A 27,210-nucleotide genomic window follows, 5' to 3' on the forward strand; every position below is an offset into this window, starting at 1 on the left:
CATGAAAAAACAAAGCAAGCTATTAAATCTGTGTGAGAACAAAATTCCTTCCTGAAAATATTCCAGAAGACCAAATAGCTTCCAACTCACAACTGGGAAAAGAAACCACCGAGATAGCTTAGGATACCAAGCTGAAAATTCCAAACCGACTGAAGGCTGCAGGGAGTAACTTAACTTCCTGACCATGGTTCACAAAGGTGTCCTCAGAGAGTTCACAGCAGCTATTACACAGAGCCCACAGAAAAAGGAGGCAAAATAAAGTCCACACTGGCAAAGAAGACAGCTGAAGTGGGAAGATTTAGGGCATAGTTGGTGACTTAGCTTAAATAGTTTACCACAGAGATTCTCTTTGAAAGACAGTGCAGCACACAGACTTATTCTCTCCCCTCTGAAACCAGTCTGGGTTTGTAATATGTTGAACCCATGTGTTGAAATATTCAGCCCTTACCATAGGCCAGGTGATGGGAGATGACCATGAGGGAACTGCCACTGACAAATCCTGCCGGAGGATCACTGCTATCTCACTCCAAAGTCAAAGACGGGCTGGGAGAGGAAGGAGTCCTCAGTGGAGACTTGTGCAGAGGTCGCATGCTCTGCTAAAGATACATGCAGGCTAACACATCTGGAAGTCCAGGCCAAAGCCTACTGCGACAAGGAGAGGCAGGGAGGAAACGGCTGTGCTAGCTTGTCCCTCCACCACCTCCCGGGGCATTAGAATCCTTAATTGATGGAATGAACTTGGTGTAACTTAAGTCAAACAGACTTGGTTGGAGGGGCACTGGAATCTCACAAAGTAAACAGGAAGGTCAGAGGACCAGATGTGTGACAGCCAGGAACTAAGGGACTGCTGAGGAAAAGAAAGAAGTACACAGGACGATGTGATAGAAGGAACACGCTCTCTGAACAAAAGCCGCCCATCTCAGGAGTCTCACTCTAAGCCTAAGGCAGCACATTGCACAATGGTGGTGACCCCTGCTCTCCACCTCAGCACCAAGGGAAAGGTCACGTTCCTCCAGCTTTTATGTGGAAACAGGCATCTGATTAAGTGTTTTGTTTGTTTTTGTTTATTTTTTTGTCTCCAAGTGTGTGTGGATGAACGCCACAGGAAACAAATGAGCCATAGTTTCTTACTCTTTATCTAATTCTATTTAATAGCTATTATTTATGTATTTACTGTTTACGGTACTGGAGCTCAAGGCCAGCCTCTTCCACGTGCTAGGCAACTCAGCTACACTCAAAGCCCCAGAGTTGAAAAGTCAACTGGAAGATAAGTTGGTCACATCATCCCCGGTGACTTTGTAAATGGGTAGGTTTCAAACAAATACAGCCATAATTCCTGCAAGCTGACACCTGCCTGTACTGTCAAGCTGACACCCGCCTGTACTGTCAAGCTGATACCCACCTGTACTGTCAAGCTGACACCTGCCTGTACTGTCAAGCTGACACCTGCCTGTACTGCCAAGGAGCAGAAGTAGCAAAGGAAAAATTACCAGTTTCCTTAAAAGAAGGGGTCACCAAAACAAACAAATAACCCCCCTGTTTTTTAAAGACACTATAATTTTTCAAGAAAGATGGAGGTTGGGGTATAGCTCAGTCACAGTGCTTGCTTGGCAAGTGTAAGGTTCTCTGTTCAATCTCCAACAACATATAAAAGGAAAGAAAAAATATGGGTGTAGCTTGGTTCCAACACTTCAAATAATTTTCTGAATTCATGTGATTCATATTCATGAATAGTACTGGGAAACATCTGGTCATTGAGATTGGATAAATCACCCTCACAAAAAGAAATCTTACTGTTACAGATATGTCAAAGATGTAAAACCATTCCAGAAATGGCATGGAATCATGACTAGATTGAATGCCCAAACTCATGTGATCATATCCATGACTTCAACATAAGATCAAAATGCAAAGAATCTTAACTTCAACTTATTCTGAAAATGGTATAAATATACTGTATTCACAAACAAATTCAGCAAGTGAATACAATTCAGGCTTAAACGGTGCTATGGGTGGTGAGACAGCTTCGCTTGTGAGAGCACTTGCCACCAAACTTGACAACTTGAGTTTGTTCCCCGGAATCCACATAAAGGAAGGAAAGAACCAACTCAAGTATCCTCTGACTACACACACACACACACACACACACCCACACACACGATGTGGGAAGTTCTTCTTTATATGTGTTGCTTTTGTTGGTTAATGAATAAAGAAACTGCTTTGGACCTATAGCAGGGCAGAACAGACGTAGGCGGGGTAGGGGAGGGAGGACTAAACTGAATGCTGGGAGAAAGGATGCAGAGTCAAGAGAAGCCATGTAGCCCCCTGGTAAACCACAGCTTCATGGCGATACACAGATTAATGGAGATGGGTTAATTTAAGATATGAGTTAGTCAAAAATATGTGTAAGCTATTGGCCAAACAGTATTGCAAATAATATGGTTTCTGTGGGTTATTTCAGAGCTGAGTAGCCAGGAACAAACAAGTGGCCTCCTACTACACACACACATACACACACACACACACACACACACGCACACACACGTGCACACACACATACATGCCCATACTCTCACATACACATATCATACATAAATGTGCATGAACACAATAATAACAAGTAAACAAAAAATTTTAAGACACAAAACGATGGGTGTTTCTGTACAAAGCAAGAGTTAGTGCTTAAGATCATTGTGGGGGACCCTTACAGGTCCACCATACCGGTCAACAACAGAGAAACAGCCTGGATGGCATCAGTGTATTTGCTGTCTTCTTCGTCTGACCTGTTCTGGATGTCAGCACTGATGTCAGGCCTCTTTCTGAAAACTGTCCATCATATAAAGCATGGATGACACCTACTGTGCTCTTGAAGATCCCTCTTTACAGGATTTGAAATCACATACACACACACATACACACACCAGACACACACACACACACACACCAGACACACACACACACACACACACACACACACACACACACACTGGTAAGGCAGTCTACACAGAGGAAGCTGTATTCAGGCCAGGGATGAATGGCTGAATGTGGCGTGCAAAGAGTCAAGATTAATGATCTTGAATTAATCTTGAATTGAATACAGTAGTATTCTTCCAAGAAGGAATGCTTTTCTTCTGCTAATCAATTTCACATGTGCCAGCTAACACCCTAGCCTTTGGTTTCTATGCACACTCTCTTCTTGTCCTTTGGGTCTCAGCTGAGCATCTCTCCCTGCAGTTCCTTCCCAGAGCTCTGAAGGGCACTTATGTAGCTTGCACTTTATTCCTGTAAGTGTATCAGCACTTACAGGCTGATAAGGGGCTAGACTATTTGTTTTGTTCACTGCCTTGCCTTAGGGTGCTACTACATCCTCTGCATCACTGACTACAACAATAAGAACAGTGAACTCGTGCTACATAAACAAACAGATGGATGACCTTTTATTAAAGTAAGTCTCATACTGAAAACGTAATCCTTCCCTCCTGTTTATCAAGTTAGAAGTCAGGAGTCAAGAGTGCAGTGAGAGTTTCTTAAAGCAGGGATCTGAGCTGGGTGTTAGGATGGGCACGGCCTGAAGATGTCTCTGACATTCATATCAACATCATCTTTCAGGAATATGTGCAGGCCACACTATTTTTAATTGCCAAAACAAGACATATGTTCAATCGATACAGCAGGGTGGCTCCCGTGGTGAGTTCACTCTTACTCTGTAGGGTCTGGCAGCTAGCACTAAATCTTTCTGAGGGTTTCAGTTTCATTTGCCTCTTTTAGCCCCAGGAGTTTTTTACACAATACACATTTCTCACATGTAATTACATAATGGAGAGTGAGTTGTTATACATGACATTTAATTTTCCATAGTGGGGGAAGGCATGACAGGAGCTACAGGCAAGATCATTAATCTCCGTGACTCTCTGCACGCCACATACAGCCATTCATCCTTGGCCTGAATACAGCCTCCTCTGTGTAAACGAGCTTGCCCGCATGGAGGGAAAGCACACAAGTGGAGTGTGTGGCACAAACCAAGAGCCTAGGTTGTGATATGCATCCAGATGGGGCAGAGGTGAATAACTTAGCATAACATAGTCTGTATCCTTCAGATTTAGTTATGGAATTGTCTAAAACATAATCCTGTATAAAGAAAGGGAGGAAGCAATCATGTATACTCTGGATATTCACAGCAACTAATGTGCACTAAAGGCTCACAGACTCCAGCAAAGAACAGGTCAGCTAATGTGAATAAACACAAGCGTTAGGAGAACAGAACCCGGATGTGATCATATGCACATGCATCATCACACATTAAGGGACCCAGTTAATTAAAACATTACATGTACCACATTTTAACAGCATTTTTTTCCCTGAGTGCTAGCTATTCCCTACAACTTATGGACAGTTCTCATTTTTATTTCAACAGTCAATAAATTTGAAAAAGAGTCACCAAGGTATAAAAGTCAATAGTTTATGTATAATGGAAAGGCTTGGAAAATAATAATTTCAACCAAGGGAGAAAATGTTTCCAAATAGAAGCAACAACTATAGAAAATACAGTATATAAATGCATTTTTAAAATAACATAACCTAGTACAGTGATATGAAGTTTAATCATATCAGGTGGTGCCATAATATGCGAACCTCACTTAAAAAATAAGCTTCTGATGGGGATTTGATCCCTCTGGGGGTGGGGTTTGAGACAAGATTTTTCTGTAGCTTTGGCGCCTGCCCTGGAACTAGTTCTTGTAGACTAGATTGGCCTTGAATTTACAGAGATCCGCCTGCCTCTGCCTCCCAAGTGCTGGGATTAAAGGCATGCACCACCACCACCTGGTTTGATCCCTTTAATAACATTCCCAGAAAAATGGTTTTACATAGTGTTTCTTGTTTTGGAATATTTAACTATGTAAAAATGTGTTTTTTTATGCTGTAGAATATTACTTTAACTGTGTAAAGGTGTGTTACATTTGTTTATGCTGCATTTGTTTAATTATGAAAAGATACGTTGCTGTTTCACCTTGCCTGCCTAAGGTATCTGATTAGTCTAATAAAAAGCTGAATGGCCAATAGTTAGGCAGAAAAATGATAGGCAGGGTTGGCTGGCAGAGAGAATAAGTAGGGGAAGAAAAGAGAAAGAGGAAGAAGAGAGGAGAGACTGAGGAAGACACCTGAGGCCATAAGCCAGGCAGCCAGACATGGAGAGAGCAGGAGAGTAAGGTATACAGCAAGAAAATGTCAGAAGTCCCGAGGAAAACAGGTTAAGTTAAAAGAGCTAGTTAGAAATGAGCCTAAGCTAGGCCAAGAATTCATAAATAATGAGAAGTCTCTGAGCCATGATTTAGGAGCTGGTCGGTGACCCAAAAGAAAAGGTCTGGTATATTTCCTTTTCATTCATTATGCTTATTCATCGTGATGGAATGGAAGACTCTTACAGCACAAACTTGCTTTACATAACAGTATCAAAACTGGGGCAGTACAAAAAATATTTGTCAGCAAATCTGACAACCTGGTCCTAGAAGGCTCACATGGTAGAAGGGGGAACTGATCTCACAAGTTGTTTTCTGACCTCCACACCCATGCTGAAGAACATGGACCACCTATATGTCCCCAAAATACACATACACACACACACAGACACACACACACACACATGTAATAAATACCCAGCATCCTGAAATTAGAAAGAATACAGAGAGTGAATTTTTACACCATTTCCTCTCTCACTTTCAGCTTTTCCGGCCATAGTCCCAGCTATCACCACAGCAGCAGACAGTGCTGGGTGCATCTGGCCAGGCATTCATCCCCACACTAGACCAGGAAACTGACTAAGCTCACACAGCTGAGGTATAAACAGCTGGATTCCAAGTCCGGAGATGATGGACCCAAGGTTTATTCATCAGATTTTCATCCAGGAACTGGGAAGAGGGAGAGGATTCCTCTTTCTAGGTATGCACTCTCAGGGCAATAGTTCCTTTCATTTGGCAAGTGAGGCTTAATTCATTGTCTGCACATAAAATACCAGATATGTATCAATTCAGTCCAATAAAACCTGGCTGTCAGCACAATGCACATCTCCCTGATTCAGCTGAAGTTCAGTTCCCCATAAATTTCGATGTGGATACAGGAAATTGTACAGACTCACTCCCACAACTTTGCTCCTCCTGCAGGTCTATTCTTTTCTCTTGTTGTTTCCACTTTTGGCGCTGTTTATACTGAAACCTGGGACCTGCACATACACGCTGGGCAAGTTCTCAATCACTCAGCTGCCCTGCCAATCCCTTTTTATTTTTCTATGAAAATATAGAAAAATAGTTCAATCTTACTAATTTGGGGAAATTATAAAAAGCTAGACTTATTAGACACAAAGAATTTCGAATTATATACATATATACTATATATTTAAATTCACACAATAGTAAGTTACTATCATTTTTACTTTGGAAAAGAATCTAGAACTGCTCTGTGGTAGTTTAAAAGAGAGTTATTCAATAACCTTTCTGAAAATGCATCGGATGCTGGGTATTATATAATTTAAGGACCTTGCAACAGAGATACACACTATGGTCTGAATGCATCCCCAAGCCTGTCTGCTGAAACTTAATTACTAGGGTGACACTGTTAGCTGAGGGCTTTCTGGGGAGATCTCTGGAGGCAGAGCTCTTGGGATGCGTGCTGTTGAAAAACAGGCAGAAGGAAACTGCTTTGACAAGTAAAGACCTAGTAAGAGACAGGAAGCTGGCCCTTACCAGACGCCAAACTTGCCGGCCATCCATCAGGATTTGAAGAAATAAATCTCTGTAGTCATAAGCTGGCAAGTCCACAATATTCATTTTACTAGCAGTCCCAAAGGAACACAATTCCTCATCAGATTAAACCCTTTCAGTGTACACTGATAACTTCAAAATTGCTTAGTATCATCTTAGCGAATAAAGACTTATTAGCCTCCTCAGTCTTGCACACACCATTAACTTAGCAAGCAAATTCTCATTTGATTCACCCTGCTCTAAACAAAGCAACCAGACAAACAAAGAAAAACTTGAAACTATCAGAAAGCTGAGCTGACCAGGTGCTCATCGCTCTGGAGACTCTCTGCAGCTCTGTCTCCTATGGTCTTTCTTTACAGGAGGAGGAGGGTTCTGACTCCCAAATCCTTTACAACATTAAATGATTTCCTCTGGACCCTACTCCACTTCCTTTCTGCTTCTTTAAACTGGCAATAAAGGCCCCACCAGAGCTGCAGCAGTAACAGCACTGTTAATAACAGCACCTGTAACTGCAACGAATGCCATGCACACCGTCCAGCTTGTGGATTGTTGTTGCTCCCATCTGCTACAAGCAGCAGCTTCGGGAGGGCTAGCACATGCTTTCAACGGCTGAGCATCCAAACAGCATTGTGTGCGCTGTGGTGAGGGACTATATAAATGGTGACATCACTGGGGCAGTTTGTAAGAGAGGGAGAGGCATCATGGGAAGCCAGGAGGGCAGAGAGTGATTCTGGGATTAGTCTCATTTGTTTTCTATTTAATCTCTTTGTGGTGCTGAGGATGGAACTGAGAGCCTCATGAATGGTAGGCAAGCACTCTACTACAACTCCATCCCAAGTGCATTTTTTTTCTTTTAGTTCTTAAATTGTATTGAAAGTATGTGTGTGTACACATGAATCCAGATACCCAAAGAGACCAGAGGCAGCCAATCTCCCTGGTGCTGATATCACAGTTGGTAGTGAATGATCAGATGTGGGTACTGGGAACCAAATTCAGGTCATCTGGAAGAGAAACACCCCCTGAACCATCTCTTTAGCACCAAAGCTTATGTTTTTATAAGAACACAGTTTCAAGAAAACTAACTCCAAATCCATAGAAGTGCCTTAATCTTCTCAGGGAAGTACCCAGTGATTGACTTTTTTGAATCCCTCTTTCAAAGGACAACATGGGAAACCTTCAACATATGAACACTGTGTGACACACGAATGATATCAAAACCCTAGCAGGTCCACATTTGTCTAATCCTCACACAGTCTTTGCAGGCAGTCTCCAAGGCTGAACCTGAGACTTGTGCAGACTTCTCTCAGTGGACCTCTTAGCCTTTTCAGTGACTGGCCTTGCTTCAAATGTGCTCAGGTTACCATAAGCGAACTCACGTGAAACACTTGACAACTGGAAGAGCAAGGAAACCCCAAAGAGGATGCTGCTGAGGACCCCTCAGCAGGGGGCTTAATACACAGAGACACACAAGAAGATCTCCCTCTTTGGAAGCCAGAACAAAAAAACTAGACAGGAAGAAAGAGCTATCAGGTAGGAGAAGAGTATGCAGCTGGAGGGCAGCATCAGGAGAAAGTACAAGGAAGGGCTGAAAGGTGGTGGGAAGGGTGTTCAGCTGTACCAGTGCCCAACCTGGGAACAAAATTACCCTTGAATGCCAGTGTTCCCAGTAGTGGAGAGGTCTCACTGACGGTAATTAGTAACGAAGGGAAAAATGACAGCCATTTTCATCTTGAAAAGGCAGCGAACATCCTTTCAGCCCTTAAGTTTCCCATTGTGTCAACGGTTTTACCTGTGGTGCAGCACTGGAGATGGCCCTGAGTATTCTAGGCAAGTGCTCCGCCACCACTGAGCTGGATCCCCAGCCCATACTGATAACTTTCAAAAATTTTGGTTCATTTATTTTATTTAATGTGCACAAGTGTTCTGTCTGCATATTATATGTACCATGTTGACACCTGGTGCCCAAGGAACTCAGGAAGAAGGAATTGGGCCTCCTGGGACTGGAGCTACAGGTGGTTGTAAACTGCCATATAGATGCTGGGAACTGAACCTGTGTCCACTGCAAGAGCAGTCAATGCTCTTAGCCACTGAGACATCCCTCCAACATGTCATTTTAAAATTTTGAAACAAGGGCTGGAGAGATGGCTCAGAGGTTAAGAGCACAGGCTGCTCTTCCAGAGGACCTGAGTTCAATTTCCAGCAACCACATGATGGCATACAAACACCTGTAATGAGATCTGGTGCCCTCCATGCCAGAACACTGTATATATAATAAATAAATAAATCTTAAAAAATATTTGAAACAAAACAATGACGGAGGTAGATGTTTATGGTGTTTATATGAAAAATGATAATGGAAGCATAAAGGAAAGACACCCAGAAATACTTAAAAACATGGTTACTTACACCACCTACAAATTATTTAATTTTAACTAGCATTTCAGTTAAATAACAGAGACTTAAACAAGCACATCTCTTACGGGTATAGAAAACTGGCTGCAGATGTACAGACTCCCGACTCTTCCTGACAAGCACTGTCGGAGCTGATTCATGGTGAGGTGGGCTGCGTGCGGAATCCCAACCACTGCAGAGATGGCTTTCCTAAGCTACACTTCTCACTAGCACGTCTTTTTTTTCCTAAATGAGAATGCAGCAGGCTGGCCTCCAGCTCTCTATGCACACAAGTATGACCTTGAGCTTCTGACCCCGCCCCCAACCTCTGCCAATTGCTGGAATTATAGGCATATACTACTGTATCTGGTATGGAGGATGAAGCCAAGATCTAGCATATACGAGCAAGTGCTCTAACACCTAAAATACCCACAACCCTCAGCACTTCTAAAAGACGCCCCTACACTTTCCTGTGTTCTCTAACTGCTGGATCTTTCAGAGAGACAATAATAACTAGTGAATGAAAAGCCATGGTGAAATAGTGAGGGGCTCCATTGCATTTCTGCAGAAAAATAACATCTAGCATACAGACACTTTTATAGGAACTGAGATTTAAACAACAATAAACTCAACTACCAATTCCATGTTGTGAAACATGGAAAACCAAGAAGAATCTTGTGGAGTTCAAACACTCCACAGTTTTCTTAAAGTGACAGAAAAGCAAAGTATGGAATACAGAGACTTTGTTAGACAAAACAAAAATAAAACAGCCTTTTGCCAATAATGGTCTCTGCAGAAGAGACTGTATATTTAGGAAAACTTACCTAATAAAAACCAGTTTGACCCTGGTTGGGGCAGTTTTAATAATGGCAGATGCATTTTGATGACTTCTTCCATAAAGGATCTGATTGTTTATCTGTTTGGGAAAAAAATAAAATATACTTGTAAAAATACAACCCATATATTTTACACAATGAATAAATTATACATTATATGTAATATATTATAAAGTATATGCTTGGGATTAAACAATAAAGTCTTCACTTTTAATCATGTGTATAGGACTTATTAATAGTAAAAATCTCAATCTTCTTCATACTACACATTACCAACGTAATTTTAAGCAACTGTGAAAAGTCTCCTAAACTCCGCTGTGGCTACAGGGAATAAAGGACTCAACTCCTTGACCTGTGGCTAAACTTTATGAGAAAGGTAGTTGAGCTCATTGCAAAGTTTTATGGCAGATATTTCATATTCTATGACTTTTCCAGATTTCTAAAGAATGTAGGAAACAGACCAAACTATAGTATATAGAGAGCTCTGGAGAGCCCATTTAACACGACGCTGCAAGTGTGTAATGGTTATTACATAGAATAAATCATTACCACAGGAGATACATATTATAAGCCTGTTTTAAGTTGAATTTTAGGTCAACATTACAAAGTACATCTTACTGATAACCAATGAATCATCTGTTCCTGTCTAAGGTGTACTGGAATCATAATTTGACTGAAGTCACCTAAATATGATAGAACAGTAGATCTAAACTGTTTTTATTTCAGATCCTCCCACTGATATGTTATATAATAACTACAATTATTTCCTCTATCATCTAATTCTGCTTTCCCCCATCTTCATTCTGAGATACCTTCTGAACATCATATTTTAAGACATTAGAATCTATACATTAACTTTAAAAACAACCTTTACTGAAGATAAATCACACAGAAAAACCAATACATTATATTTATAACCATCAGCCTTTTAAAATTTTTGGTACTGAACATCAAACCCAGCACCTGGACTACACCAGCGTTTAACCATGGCAGGAAGTTTTAAACTTTAAAACTTTATTTTGAGTCAGGGTCTAAACAAATTGCCTTAGATTCAGGCTCATACCACCCTACCCAGCTGCCAATTAACTCTGGGTCAAATAATTCCATTTCAATGGATTTAGCCTAAACAAGTTAAAACTTAGGCATTAAAATGTCACTTACCCTAACTATACTTTGAATTAAGAAAGAGCAGGCAAACTGCAGGTTTATCCATCTGTCATCATGGCAACAATGGGAAACAATCGCCCTAAAAAGACCTGGTGAAGGTGACGTCTATCTAGGTGTATGGTTATAAGAAGATAGCAGTACTGAGAGGAAAATGTAGCAGATAAGCACTTTGAAAATAAAAGTTTCTTTGTGGGTCTAAAGAACTATACCCAATAGTGGGCTCTGTGGTGACAGGTTTGGGTATCAGTATTTTAACGTGTTTATCACATTTTACTTGTTCTGTGTGTACATGCACATACATGTGCATGTCTGTCATGACATGAGCATGGAGGCATTAATGCAGTCCTCTCTCTCCACCATAGGCTCTAGGGACCCAGTTCTGGTGTGTGTCTGTGATCACAGCATAGGGGGGCTGATGCAGGTTTGTGGGCTAGAAGTTAACTTGGGCTACACTGTGAAATCTGTCTGCAAACACAGCTTTGTAATAATCAAAAAATACTTCAAAAAATCTCTTTTATTTCTTCCTTAAAAAATAAAAAAAATAAAAAACGAAGAAGAAAGGGAAACAAGATGGAAGGTGTCCTATTACCTTCATGCAATCGGTGGGAATAAATAAATAGTGCAATCTACCTCGTAACAAGAATTGCTACTAATATTGCAGAAAAATGATGGTTTTGGGGAATTTAAGATACTTCAACATAACCTTTGAGGGTATGTGTGTGTCTTTTGTGTGTGTGTGTGTCTGTGTGTGTACATGTTCATATGCACCTGTGCAGGTGAGTATACATGGAGGCACAGGCCAGCCTGGGCTGTCTGTCCTTGAGGGACTATCTACCCTGTGTTTAATGACTTTATTTGTGGTGGTGGTGGTGTGTGTGTGTGTGTGTGTGTGTGTGTGTGTGTGTGTGCGTGCTCGAATGCCACAGGGGCCAGAAACAGCTCCCTTGGAGCTGGAGTTACAGGCAGTTGTGAGCTGCATAGTGCGGTTGCTGGGAAACCAAACCCTTGTCCCCCAGAAGAGGAAGCACTTGCTCTTGCCTCCCCTCCAGCTCCACACTGTGCTTCTAGACAGGTTTCTCACTGGAACCTGGGCTGTCTCCGTAGGCTAGGCTGTCTGGCCAGCAAGCCCAGGGATGATCTGTCTTCTGTCCTCACCCTTCTCAGCACTGGTGCTACAAGGGCTTGCCACCCAACTGACTTTTTACATGGTGTTGGGGACCAAACTCAGGTCCCCATGCTTGTGTGGCAAGCATTCTACCATCTGAGCTATCTCTCCACACCAGGCATAATTCTTAATAATATTCTTAGTTGCTGTGGGACAATGGTTTGTAGCCTGTCAATTGTATTTTAATAAAACACTGATTGGCCAGTAGCCAGGAAGGTAGTATAGGCGGGACAACCAGACAGGGAAATGAGAACAGGAGAATTCTGGGAAGAGGAAAGCTTGGTCTGCAGTCCTGACCCGGCCACAGAGCAAGCAAGATGTGACTGCCTCACTGAAAATGTACCAAGCCACGTGGCTAACATAGACAAGAATAATGGACTAATATAAGCTATGAGTTAATAAGAAGCCTGAGCTAATGGGCAATCAGCTTATAGTTAATGTAGACCTCTGTGTGATTTCTTTGGGACTTAACAACTGCAAGAACCAGGCAGGACAGAAAACTCAGTCAACACTTAGTCAGATAAGCAAATAGGACTCAGGTTACTAGTGACCTGAAATTCCTTTACCAACAATATTAAGCTGGGTATGGTGGCATAGGTAGTTGGATCTCTGTGACTTCATGGCCAGCCTGATATACACAGCAAGCTACAGGCTTGCCAGAGCTACATAGTAACCCCCTGTCTCAAAATAAACAAAACCCAATCAGCCAAACAAAGAGAATATCAAGATAAGATGCCTATAGTAGTAATGTTTAGCCTAAGGTTTCTTTCTTTCTCACAAAAAAGAGGACATGGTTAGAAATCTATCTCAATTCTTAGTTATATTTTCCTCATATTCAAAACGTTTCATAAGTCCCTTTACTGACATACTCAAAGACTCAGTCGCCAAGACTCTCTCCTCTCCTCTCCTCTCCTCTCCTCTCCTCTCCTCTCCTCTCCTCTCCTCTCCTCTCCTCTCCTCTCCTCTCCTCTCCTCTCTCCTTTTAAAAGTGTTCAAATTTTATTAGTATTGTATACGGTGTGTCTGTGTGCGAGCACCTCACAGGTGCATACATGCACCACATGTGGAGGGCCACTTGCAGGAGCAGAGTCTCTCCTTCCACTGAGGATTCTGGAGACTCAACTAAGGTCAGAGGCATTCATGGCAAGCACTTTTACCCACTGAGGCATCTCACTGGTCCCAGTTTCTAATTGCAACAATTGTTACCTTATTAAAAAACTGTCCAGCAGAGGCACGATGGCATCCTTTGCACCTAAGAATGTTTAGCACATACCTCATACAGTCTAGCACTGCCCTTCAGCATGGGCCTGAGACAGGAGAGCCTGTGTCAGTATAATGAGGACTCAGAGACTCACAAGCTCAATGATTATAAAAGAGTTTAAGGTATGAAGTGATGCTGACAGAATGCAGGCTCAAATCCCCAAGTAGGTCTGGGGCCACTGCAACATGTAACAGAATACTCAGTAGGTGTCAGGGAACTCCTTTGCTTCTCTTAATCCTTAATGTAAGCAATCACTCATATCCTATTCCAGCCAATTCCCAACCCACGCAAAAAATGTCCCCACCTCCCAATTCTCAGTGAGGCCAAGGTAGAAGAACCTTCAAGCACTAACCACTCCTCTAAGCAATGCTAGTCACCAAAAATAAAAAAAATACAAGAAAGTAAAAGGGAGACTGGTGGGGAAAGAGTGGAAATCAGGTGGAGGGGAGAAGAGAGGGTAATGGGGGAAAATATGATCAAAATATGTCACATATATGCATGAAAATTTCATAACATAATAAAGTTCGTATATAACTTAGGATATGCTAGTTAATCTTTAAGAAACCTTCTCCTCATCAGTTTTGCTTTCTAAGGTTTCAGATCAAATGTGGTTTGAAAGTATTTTGATGAAAAACTCTAGAAATCCTTCATACTTTAAAAAAAGTTTTTTGTAGAACTGGGAGTATTGGCACATGGCTTTAATACCAGCACTCAGGAGGCAGAGGCAGGTGGATCTCTGAGTTCCAGGCAGCCTAGTTTACAGAGCAATTCCAAGAGAGCAAGGGCTACACAGAGAAACATGTCTTGAAAAACAAAAAGAAATGAAAGAATGTTTTTGAAACCCGAATATGCACATGGGTTGATCTGTCATTTTAACACAGACCATGTCTTTGTTGACCCTGCCTCCCCCCACACACCCCAGGCTGGCATCATTGTCCCCAGAGTCCCCTTTCCATTTTCATGTCTCATAGTTCACAGCTTGGGTTCTGCACTGAGAACGGAATCAGCCTTTGTCCAGGGATCAACACTGCACGCACCTGATACTGGCTACTCAGCTATCAGATCAAACATGCTCAGGCAGACACGTTTACTTAAGAAATGCCACAAATATTCTGGTGTCTCAGACATCCGAAAGAGGAAAACACAGTAATACACTTGAAGAGAAAACTCATTTGTAAAACTTTATTACAGTACTTTTGCCTCATTCTTATACTGTATGAGTTATTGTTAATACTGCACTATGCCTAATTTATAAAGCCAACTTTATCATTAGTCTATATGTATGGGGAAAATGTAGTATAAACTGGGTACTGTGGTTTACGCCTGCAATCCAAGGTCATGAGGCTAATCATTCAGGATGGCTGACCTGAGTTTGAAGTCATCCTGAGCTACTTAGTGAGTTCTAGATAAGCCTGGATAGAGAGGGAGAACTTGTCTAAAAATCAAATGAAAACAAAATTAAACAAAACAATAGTGATGATGGTAATGAGTCTTATTATGAAAGGCCAGTACTACCCATGCTTTCAGGAATCTATGAGGGGATCTTGCAATGTATCACTTTTTGGGCAGGGGTGTTATACAGCACAATTAGCGAAGTAAAAATTCCTATTATGCAAATGCAAACAGACTGTATATGTGGTCAACAGAACACCCCCCAGGATACCCTCAGTGTATATTTTCTCAAGCTGTACCTCAGTATAGCCTCAAGATAGTAAAGGAGGACCATGCTGAATAAAGGAGGGCTGAAAGAGTACAGTCCAATCATTACCAGTCATGTTACACACCAAGAACCACAGAAACCTGAGGCAAGGAAGCCATTACTTCCAATCGGCATGTTCCTTTCCCTATGCCTGATCCCTGTGTTTCAATTTTCCTTAATAATCTGTTTCTTCCATTCTTGACATTTCATTTTTGCCCCTAATGTGACTAGATTTAGAATCACCTAGGAGACACATCCGAGAAGGTATTTCCAGACAGCTGTGATTTAGGAGGACAGATACAATCCGCATATGTTTGGCACCATCCCATAGCTGGGGTTCTGAACTGGGGGAAAAAAAGGGGGAAAAGATGAAAAGATATCGGAGTACTAGCAGTCATGGGTCTGCTTCCTGATTGTGGAAACATGTGACCAGCCCCCACATGTTCCTGTCTCACATCCCTGCTATGATGGACTGTATCCATTTGAACCATAAACCAAAATAATTCTTCCTTACTTAAGTTGTTGCTGATATTTTCCTTCCTTGAGTTGTATTGGTTAGGTATTTTGTCATAGCAATGAGGAAAATGTCCAATACACCTTCATTTTGCTTTGTTTTCTAAGGTCTTAAGATAATTTGACTCGGGTTGGAGAGATGGCTCAGTGGTTAAGAGCATTGCCTGCTCTTCCAAAGGTCCTGAGTTTAATTCCCAGCAACCACATGGTGGCTCACAACCATCTGTAATGAGGTCTGGTGCCCTCTTCAGGCATGCAGGAATACAAACAGACAGAATACTGTATACATATACATAATATATATATATATATATATATATATATATATATATATATATATATATATATATATGATAATTTGGCTCACTGCAGAGACCTCAGAACTTCCGTGAGAACAACAATGAGGACCACAGCAATAAGACGTGAATGACTACTATTCCTTCCACAAAACAGTAAGAGTGGAGCCTTCAGGGATGAAAAGACAATGAGGTACAACTAAATAATTCAAAACTCCTCCCCTAACAAGCTGTTGTCAGAAACAGAAATGGCAAAAATAGAGCTGGAGCCTTCACAGCTGGAAGCTCCGGCAGAAAACCAGGACACTCAATGCAAACTAGGTTTTATATAATAGTTTCTATGCCTGAAAATAAAGCCCATGTCTATGGTAGAAATGAGGGCAAGCTCTTCAATTATGAAGTTCAGAAGCTCACCGGCTGTACATAACAAGTTCAAAGGAGGACTGCCTTCCTTCTTTGGTTCTTAATAGAGGAGTATGATTTTATCAGTTACATTCTTCTTTTAATGAACACAGACTTGCATTACATTTTAAGATGGATAATATCGCATGGAATTGCAATGTGAATCTAAGGCAGGATAAAAAAACAAAGTTCAGGGACCACAGGAAGGCATAGGAGGCTTTCACATGAGCCTGGTTGTCTTTTTACTAGCTAAGAGTCCAGAATTCTGACACAACTAACAAATCTGGCATAAAGAATGTCTATATAGACCAGATGTGATGGTGCACACCTTTAATCCCAGCATTAAGGAGATAGAGGATGACTTTACTTTGGCATGTTTGAAGGTCGTATTCAGGACCTATTCACAATACTCATTTGTGTTAACTTTGATCGATCCATTTTTAAATAGCTTTCGGGTATTAAATACAGCTGTCTATCTGTTGAGATAAGGTCTCAGTTTCTAGTTCTGACTGACCTGCAGCTCACAATGTAGGCCAGGTTGGCCTTGAGATCACAGAGATCTGCCTACCTCTGCCTTCTGAATGTTGAGATTAAAGGCATGTGCCACCACAGCTGGGCAAATACAGCTTTAATATGTATTATATTCATATCTAACCCATGCATGTCAAAGCCATTTGAAGTCACTGCCACAGTAAAAGAAAACCAAAAACCTAGTCAATCAATATCTACTTCTGCATGAGTAGATATTAAGTATCAATTCTGCCAAAAATTCATGGAGAAACATAATTTTATTTCAATTTTGAAATCCTTTGCTTTTTCTGTTCCTCAGACAACTGTTTCTATACCAGGAGATTTTATTATATGAAGTAACTTAGGGCAAAGTTCTCTCATTCAAAATACTTGATAAATATACCCGGCTGTGGTAGTATTGATGACATGAGCTTCTGAGTGTAAATTAAGAGATTTTATCCCATGGATGCACAGAATCTAGCGATTTAATTACTAGCTTCTAAATCACAGTCAAAATCATATCTAAGCTTTCCAAAATGTTTCAAATATAATTTGCTGGCAAGGAAGAGCTGTAGGCCAACACTGACACCAAGGAAGACTGCATGATGCAGTGATAAGCACCTGGGTGGATCAACTCACTTTTGTGATTCTAGTGGGGTTTTTTTCTTATGAAAACAATATCACGACGAGATCTGAATTGACCCCTAGTTTTATGTCTCTATCCCTGAGGTGTTAGAGGTACTCACATCTTTTTTTTTCCACTATACATGTACTGAGCAGGACTATTTAGGCTCCTGCAGGTTGTACAGCTCCACAGCTCCACACAGCAGCCTAATCGACTGTGCCACCCATTCTGCTCCTTTCTGTTTCTGCTTTGAGTTGACAAATCACTCAGACTCCCTGCACAGCACCACTGGCCCTGTCTTCCCACATGTGCACGGTAAGGAGGATTATAAATAAATCCTATATTCATACAGCAGCACCATGGCCCAGCATTGCGCTGGGAAAGCCAGTGTTCTAAGCAAGCCTCATTCTGTGTACATGGTAATTATATGGTAATGCTTCCTGAAATTAATTCAGTAACCCCCACATTAGAACTGAAAGGAAGGGTAAAGGAGCTGAGATTTAATCACATTGTCTTCTGGGAGCTTAACAGAAAATTTCTTTTGCATGTGGATTGTGCCATCGCCCCACAGAACTCACTGACTCTTCTACTACTACAGTGCAATTGCACACCGCCAGGACTGCAGGAACAGCAGGCCCCGAGCCGGTGACACACAAGGCTCTGGGAGAAAAGCGGAGTTTCTGATTTAAAAGGAGACAGGATATGCTCTTGATAACTCTTATACTTTTTAGCTGTACTTCAGAGTCTTTTTTAAAAAAATTTATTTATTATGTATATAGTGTTCTGGGCACCAGATCTCATTATAGATGGGTGTGAGCCATAATGTGGTTGCTGGGAATTGAACTCAGGACCTCCGGAACAGCAGTCAGTTCTCTTAACCTCTGAGCCATCGCTCCAGCCCCCATGCACTTCAGAGTCTTAAGCAAGTGGATCAACTGTAAATCTTAGAGGCAGTGAGCAAAGGCATGATAGAACAGTCATGGCCAGGTAATGATGGGACTATGAATCAGAAAGAGAACTATGAAAATACGCAAGCCACAAGACTGAACCCAATTCAGGGTTGAGGCCATAAAATAACCATATTTTGGGTGAGGTTTACAAATACCCATAGTTCGCTCCATTTCTTAAGAACACATTTGCACAATGCAGCGCTCCCAACATCTGATGCTCTGCAGTGTCCACGGTCATGCTAGATTTTAGTTTTCCTGGTTCATATCATTAAATCGGTTTTCTATTCTCAACCAGCAAGTGCATCCCAATTCCTCATCTGTCAAAGAAAAAGTACGGCGTTTTCCCTGAGCTATAAAAAGAAACCAGGGAATATTTTCCCATATCAATTTATTTTCTGTCATCCTTGACCTGAAGTCAAAACTATTACAAGAGAAGATGGATTACAATTGCCTAAGAGCTGGGGGGTTGGTAAGGCGCTGCATGAAATTACTAAGGAATAAGACACTGCTCGGACATGACTTCACAGACACTAGGATCAATATAAACAAACTAAAAAGACAAAAATACATACGTACAGAAATGATAGTTTTTGATCCTATCAGCTAATGTATGCCAGAGACTGTGGCAACACCTAGCCTACCATATTTGTGACTAACTTCCCCAAAGGAAGGGTTGCCCCAAGGTTAATGTTGCCCAACCACTGTACTGCCAGCTCTGTGAGAGCAGGACTCAGATCATGCAGTACCTGCTACAGGATAGCCTCATTTGAGGGTCGGAGGTAAGTGATTCCAACTACAAACCAAAAGAGGCCATGAACAAAGCAGTGATATTTAATAACAAGAACCATGATGAAGCAATAGTGAGAAGTAACATGAGCAAACAGCTCTCTCAAAATGATTAAGGCAAAGGAAATTTTATTCAACTCAGGGAGAGGTCACAAAAATAAGTATATGTATTTTGGACTTATTTTTAGATATTTCAAGAAGATATTTGCTTAAAGATTTGAAAAAGCTGAGGCTGAGAGAGATGGTCTTTGACAATAAAATCTGTGTCCCAACATATTTTTATTTGTTGCCACTTTGCAGAAACTAGAGCACCTCTGGGGAGGGTAAAAGGAGCTGATACGGCCACACTGAATCTACTTTATCTCTGAGTCTGTAACTGAATATATGGCTGATATAACAAGAAGACCAGATCCAGAAGGCTAGAGGAAGGAAAAGGAGAAATTCAAGGTCAATGCTAATATTTGGTTTTTTTGACCCATGCCTGAAGGAGGAAGTAGGATTAGCTAGCAGCTAACTCTCTGCTAGGCTGCATCACGATAATGTTAGAAGACAAGGATTTGGGCTCTCTCTTTAGATTTGGAAGAGAAGTACTCCTTTTGTGGTTTTCTAGTTGATCAGTGTGCTAAATTCATCTTTGGTTCTAACACCTGGTTTCTTGCTCCCAATCCTGATCTCTGTTCTGATGAGCGATGGAGTCAGGGTCTGCGCACACTTACAAGCGTTCTGCCGCTGAGTTATACCTGCACTCTAATTTTTTGTTTTGTTTTGTTTATCAAGATAGGGTTTCATTACATAACCTCGGCTGTCCTGGAACTCACTCTGTAGACCAAGTTGGCCTCAAATTCACAGAGATCTACCTGCCTCTGCCTCTGCCTCCTGAGGGCTGGGATTAAAGGTACCACCTCCCAGCTGAAGCGATTCTTTTTAATTTATGTGTACAAGTGTTTTGCTCACATGTATGTCTGTGTACCATCTACATGCCTGATGCCTGTTGAGGCCAGAAGCAGACGTCAGAGTTAGACAGTTATTAGCCATCATATATGTACTGGAAAATCAAATGTGGGTCCTCTGGAAGGGCATCCAGTGTCCATAACTACTGAGCAATCTGTCCATCACCATGAGGTGGCTCTTAATGGGCTCCTGGTGGGGCTGGACATCAGCAGAAAAAGCAGTGTTTAAAAGTGTTAAACATACACCCCATTCCCAATGATCCAGGAAGGACAAAGGGCTAGAGACTGAGTGGGTGTAATGAAGCTCCTATAAACTGTACCAAACTGGAATAAATTTAGTATGCTATCCGTCTAAGAACTGCAGGAAACCATCTAATTTATCTGGGGTTAGCTGGTGTTGCACTGACTATATGGAAGATGAAAAACTGTTGGTCTCTTGCATGCACTATGCTAAGCACACTGGAATGCAATTGTATTAGCTGTCAAAAGCACTGGGTCAAAAATGGGTCTTCTAAGACCATATATGGCTGAATTCTGGAACTGGTCTGTAGGATACTCCTCACGCTGCTCTGTGGCTACAGCTCATTTGTTACTGGTGTCTAATGAATGTCAGACTGAAGAATACAGCACGATGCTCCTGTAGGGCCAGATCCCATAGGCTATTCCACCTTGAGTCTGAATAAGGCAGAAAGGCTACAACGAGAATCAACACGTTCCCAATTACTGATGCAATTTCCATCCACCATGCAAGAAGGACTCTGGGTCTAAGCATACCCAATACATAGAGTAACCTGATACATGTGACTTGCATATAGACTGGAACATCATAAACCAGGAATCCAGTGGATCTAAACAAATGCAGTACAATGATTGTCTTCTTGAAAACTGTGTCAAAAATAAAAATCAGAGACAGAAACTGGGGTTCAACCCGAAAACCAGAAAAGCAAAGCAGACAAGCCACTAGAGAAGTCTTACCTCTAGCAAGGTTGGGCGACCGCATCCTAAGCCTCTCTCTCCTCTCATGTTATATTCCTTCTAGTACTGGGATTAAAGGACTGAGCCACTGCCAGCTGGATTTGCTTCAGCACTGATCTTGTGTAGCCCAGGGTGGCCTTGAACTCACAGAGATTCATCTGCCTCTGTCTTCCAAATCCTGGGATTAAAGGTGTGTGTCACCAGTGCCTGACCTCTAGTGGCTTTGCTTTGCCCTTCTGATCTTTAGGCAAGCCTTATTTATTAAGACATAAATAAAATATCACAATAAAATCCTATTATGAAGAAGGAAAATATGGGCCCAGATGAGACTTTCAACAAGGAGTTTGGGCTCCGCTCTCAAGACTCCATTAATCCACATATGAAAAGGTCTGCTCTAAAGTTCAGTTTGGTTCCATCTCTCAAGCGCTTCCCATCTTTCACTATTTGAGGCCCTGAGCCACCTCTGGACAGTCAACAAGGTTACCATGAGGTGTGGTTATTTGACCAGAGCCCGAAACCATGAGTCAATATAAATCTCTTGTTGGGCAGTAGTGGCAAAAAGAAGAAAGCCCTCCTCATAATGTAGCTTATGGCAATGGATCTGCAGCAATAACAAACATACGGCATGGAGCAAAAGGGCACAGGTAGGTAAAGCAAAGTAGAAGAGCATTTGCCCAGCACATTCAAGGTCCTGAGTTGGACTCTCAGACTACACACATGCGTGCGCATACAGACACACAGACACACAGACACACACACACACACACACACACACACACACACGCACGCACGCACGCACGCACGCACGCGCGCGCGCGCACACACGCACACGCGCACACGCACACGCGCACACGCACGGACACACACGCACACGCACACGCGCACACGCACACGCGCACACACACAGACACACAGACACACACACGCACGCACGCACGCACGCACGCATGCACACACGCACGCACGCACACACGCGCGCGCACACGCACACACGCGCACACGCACACGCGCACACGCACGGACACACACGCACGCGCACACGCACACGCACACACACAGACACACACACGCACACGCACGCACACGCACGCACGCGCACACGCACACGCACACACACAGACACACACACGCACACGCACGCACACGCACGCACACTCGTAGGGAGGGCGAGAGGAAGAAGAGAGAGGGAGGGAGGAGAACAGAGTGACATCAGTGCTCGCAGCATGATTTCTGGAGTCCACCAAGTCTAAGTTCTTTTTTTGTTAAACAATTTGATTCTACTTTTATGTGTAGGAATATTTTGTCCAAACATATGGATGTAAATTACATATGTGTCTGGTGCCTAGGGAGGTCAGAAGAGGGTGTCAGATCTGGAACTGGAGTTCCAGATGGCTGAGTCACCATGTGGGTGCTAGGAACAGAACCTAGGTTCTTTTCAAGAGTAGCAAATGCTCTTAACTTCTAAGTCATCGCTCCAGCCCCTAAGCCTGAATTCTTAGCCACTTTTAGATAATCATGTCTACAATATAAAGCATTTACAATCCAGTTTTGCTATGTATAAAGTAAGAGAGGTAGTTTCCACCCAAGGTTCCACTTAAGCAAATCAGCGACAACTATGTGTGGTGCAGACTTGGGGGAAGCAGTAACTTGTGGGGCTCGCTCCCGTTTCCCCGTTGCTTTCCTTCACCACTTCAGTCTCATGCCCAGGGGTTTCCTAACAGGAGCTAAAGGAATCACCTTGAAGCATGGATTATAATAGTTAATAAATTTTGTCAAATTTTACCTTTTTTTTTTAACAATTATACTAGTGGGTACCAACCCCTAGGGAGGCCGAGTTACAGAACAAGAAGGGCACACTCCCAGGTCTGGCTCCTCGGCAGGAAAGAGTGTTAGGTGGAGGGAAGAGAGATGCTGGTCTCCTTGCACTGGCTGCAGATGTAGAAGGCATGTTCTGAGTCTGAAGGGGAAACCATCCGCACACGCTCAGGGGCCACTACTTCATACAGACACTGTGATGCCTAGTGCCCTGTGACTGGCCTCTCCTAAAAGCCACATGCTGGAACCTGTTTCCCAAGAGGCCTTAACAGTGGGTAAACACAATCAAGAAGTCAGAAGAGGAAAAAAGGTGCCCTGAGATAAAAGGCAGTGAGTCTACAGACTCTGCTGGCTCTAACTTAGTCGTAACAGCATCTAAGTTGGCTTCCTGTATGTGACCCTCAGTACCTAGTCTGTGCACTAAAGGACAAGCTGATAACAGCGGCTCTCACCTCCAGCAGCTCGTCTCCAACCCGCATCCGTCCATCTGCACCGGCAGGCCCCTCTGGTTTGATGCCCACCACAAATATGCTCATCCGTGACCTGTCCTTATTGCCAGCAAGGCTGAGTCCCAGGCCATTCTTGTCCTTTTCCAGCTCGATAATGTGCAGTTCTCCAGGCAGGTCTGCGTACCTTTGCCGGATCTTTTCTATATTAGAAATGAAAAAAAAGTAGAGCATGAGTCTTTATTACGGAGATGTCAGCATTCTCCCATTTTAGTGCAGTTCGTCCTCAGGGCTGTCTTAGAATAGATCACTGTAGGCTTTCATGGCCTTGAGGGCAAGCTGTTGTTAGCAGTTACTTTTATCTCCACATAAGTTTAGACTGCACACCAAACTTCTCACTTCTGGTTCCCATTAGTTTAACCTTCTGTGAACTGTTTAGTTCCTTCAGAGAGTTACCAAAATATGGATAAATCATGGCCCCAAGCCTCCACCTTGCCATAAAGGTTTAGAAAATTTACTAACAGTGACATGTGAACAAAGTATTTGGCTTTAGAGATAAATTACTGAACCAAACAGTTATTGTTTCTACTCTCATAGACTTAAGATTTGGTCAGAAAGAGAATCAACAATTTATTATACTTATATATTTTTTAAAATATTTATCTTTGTCATGCTATGGATTGAACCTCAGGTCATGTGTGTGATTGGCAAGAGGCTTTCCACTCACCCATAGCCCCTACCCTAACATATACTCTTGAGATTATAGAAACAGCATAAAGTAAAACTGCACCAAGTAAAAGGAAGGGTAACCAAGGTTGTCTGTTTAGCTGTCGGATCTAAACGCGACCCACAAACAGCCACACACTCATCCATCAGTGCGCTGTCTCTTCGCTATGGCGCTCTTCTTCACTATGACGAAGGTCCTAATGAGCCATGGCTTGGACATGCTCAATGGTTCTAGCCTTCCATCTTCTCTCTCACCTTGCATGCTGGCTAGTTTGTCGCCGACATGACACAAGATAGCATGAACTGGGAAGAGGGAACCTTGACTGAGAGAATGGTCCCATCAGATTGGCCTACAGGTGCATTATCTCGATGGATGATTGATAAAGGAAAGTCAGCCCAGGTGCGCAGTGATCCACGGTTATATAAGAAAGCAGGCCGCTTCAGCCTTGAGGAGCAGCAGGCTAGTAATCAGTGTTTCTCCACAATCTCTGATTCAGTTCCTGCCCCTACTTTCCCTCATGAGGGACTATCAGCTATAAGCAGAAATAAGCTTTTCCTCTCCAATCTGTTTTTGGTTAGTTTTTATCACAGAAACAGAAAGCAAGCTAGGAGGCCCTGTCACCTCTACACGATGGTCTAAACTACCCAGCTCAGTTCTGGTTGGAACACTTCTCACTTGGGCTGGTTCCATACAACAAAACCACACCAGTACATCAACAGGAGACGATGCTGCTCACAGCTTCTCTTGCATCCCACACAGTGCCAGCTCAGGAGTAAATCACAGAAAGGAAGAGGGAAAATGAATGCAGGTTTAGATGAGAATGGCTATGGACTACTGGGACACAAATTCCATGCCAGCAAATGCACACATACATATGACGAAGCTGGATATGACAGAAAATGCTCTTAGGTCCAACATGCAGGAAACTGAGGCAGGGGGATCTTCAGTTCAATGGCAGCCTAGGCATATATATATCATATGTCTTGATATGTATGTCAAGGCCCTGTGTCAAACAAAACAAAAGTCCAGAGAAGGCAAACAATAGAGATGTAGTGTGTGTGTGTGTGTGTGTGTGTGTGTGTGTGTGTGTGTGTGTGTGTGTTTTAGGGATGAAGCGATAGCTTACTGAACCTGGGATCACCAATTGATGAAGCTCGGTGGCCAGTGGGCTCCAGGGCTCATCTCATCTCTGCCCCCGTGCTGGGATTTCAGAACTGCTTCCAGGCTGGAGACCCAACGCAGGTCCTCATGCTTCTACAGCCAGCACTTTACCTACTGAGGAACCTCCCGCCCACTGGTCTTGATGTCATATCAGTTCTTGAGCTAGTATAATTTTATTTTTCTCTTGCTGTTCTTCACTGAGAGAGGCTTCACACTCAGTATGTGGCTGAGGATGATCTTGCACTTCTGGCCATTCCATCTGGCTTCTCAAATGTCAGGAGTGACGGGTATGACACTCTTGCCTGGCATGCTCTGATTTCTCCCTCCTCTAACAGACAGGAGATTCAGCAAGGGGGGAAAAAAACCAGACTGCTCTCTTATGAAACTTGTTATGTAATCAACAATTTGTGGTTTAGATCTGAAATGTCCTCACTGCTTCTGCATAAAGACTTTGTTCTGTAACGGGGCAGGGCCAGAGCATGGGGACTGAACAGATCATAACGATTCTTACTGAATCAGTGAAATAATCCACAATGGATTCGGAGCTTCAGGGACTTGGGGAAGTGGGTATTGTCGTAAAAGCAAGCTCTGTTTCCTGCACACCATGAAACACTTTAACATGCTTCAAACTAAGAACATATTTGGGAGACAGACGAATCCCAGGAATGTAAACACTTAAAAGTAAGGAAATCTTTTCATGGGTAATCACTATGGCAGGAGCCTAAAGGACAGCGTTCAAAGATGATGTTCACAGATAGAGATAGCTATGTATTTTTAAGATTAAAAATAAAGAGGCAATGGTGGCGCACACCTTTAATCCCAGAATTTGGGAGACAAAGGCAGGTGATCTCCAGATTGGAAGCCAACCAGGTCTGCATAGTGAGTTCCAGGGCTACACAGAGAAACACTGTCTCAAAAAACCAATAAACAAACAAACAGCTGGGAAAACAGGATACTTTCTGATGTTATATCCACAGGTAGAAAAAAAAAACAAAACAAAGAGATGCAATAAATAAATAAATAAGCAGAAAAAAGACATCTAGCTCTAACACATAAGCTCAAAAGACGCAGGTATGCGAGGAAATGCTTAAATTTACTAGGAAGTTTAGAATTGCAAATTAAGTGGAATATCCAGGGCAGGGTTTGTAGACCAGGAATGGAACCTATTATGCATGAGGCCCTGAGTCCCATCCCCACTTCCATTCACCCAAACAAATGATTATCAGAATAACAAATGAGACATTAAGTCAATGAGACATTAAGTCAATCAAAATAATACACATTAACAGACTGCCAAGAATAAAAAGCTTATCCCGAGCCTTTGCAGAATTAAGGACATATACTGGGCTGAAAGTACTGATAGTCACTGCCACTCTGAACAGTTATCCGACTTTAAACGCTTTAAACCAGCAATTCCAATCTTGCCACATGCAGCTTCCCAAAGTGACATTAAGACATAGGTGTTGTCTTAGTTATGGCTATTGTTGCTGTGATAAAAAGCACCATGACCAAAGCAACTTGAGAAACAAAGGTTTATATCACTCACAGTTCCATATAACAGTTGATTATCAAAAGCAGGTTGGGCAGGAACTGAAGCAGGGCAGGAAGCTAGAGGCAGGAGCTGATACAGGCCATGGAGGGGTGCTGCTTACCGGCTTGTCAGTCTGCTTTCTTCTAGAACCCAGGACCACCAGCCCAAGGATGGCACCGCCACCCTATCGATCATTAATTGAGAAAATGCCCAACAGGCTGTCCCACAGTTCCATCTTCTGGAGGGATT

The 27,210-nt window shown here is 42.5% G+C and overlaps 1 protein-coding gene across 5 annotated transcripts in view; it reads right to left on the reverse strand.

Annotated features, from left to right (window-relative positions):
- Patj (PATJ crumbs cell polarity complex component) overlaps positions 1-27,210 on the reverse strand; it is a 302,434-nt gene that overhangs the window by 112,812 nt on the left and 162,412 nt on the right. For all 5 annotated transcript variants that reach the window (XM_038332714.1, XM_038332713.1, XM_038332717.1 and 2 more), the window contains 2 exons: positions 23,549-23,745; positions 9,971-10,062 (listed from right to left, as the gene is read on the reverse strand). In XM_038332714.1, the coding sequence (XP_038188642.1) occupies positions 9,971-10,062; positions 23,549-23,745 (289 nt within the window). The remainder of the gene's footprint in view (positions 1-9,970; positions 10,063-23,548; positions 23,746-27,210) is intronic.

This window comes from Arvicola amphibius, chromosome 6 (genome assembly GCF_903992535.2).
Source record: "Arvicola amphibius chromosome 6, mArvAmp1.2, whole genome shotgun sequence".
NCBI lineage: Eukaryota > Metazoa > Chordata > Mammalia > Rodentia > Cricetidae > Arvicola > Arvicola amphibius.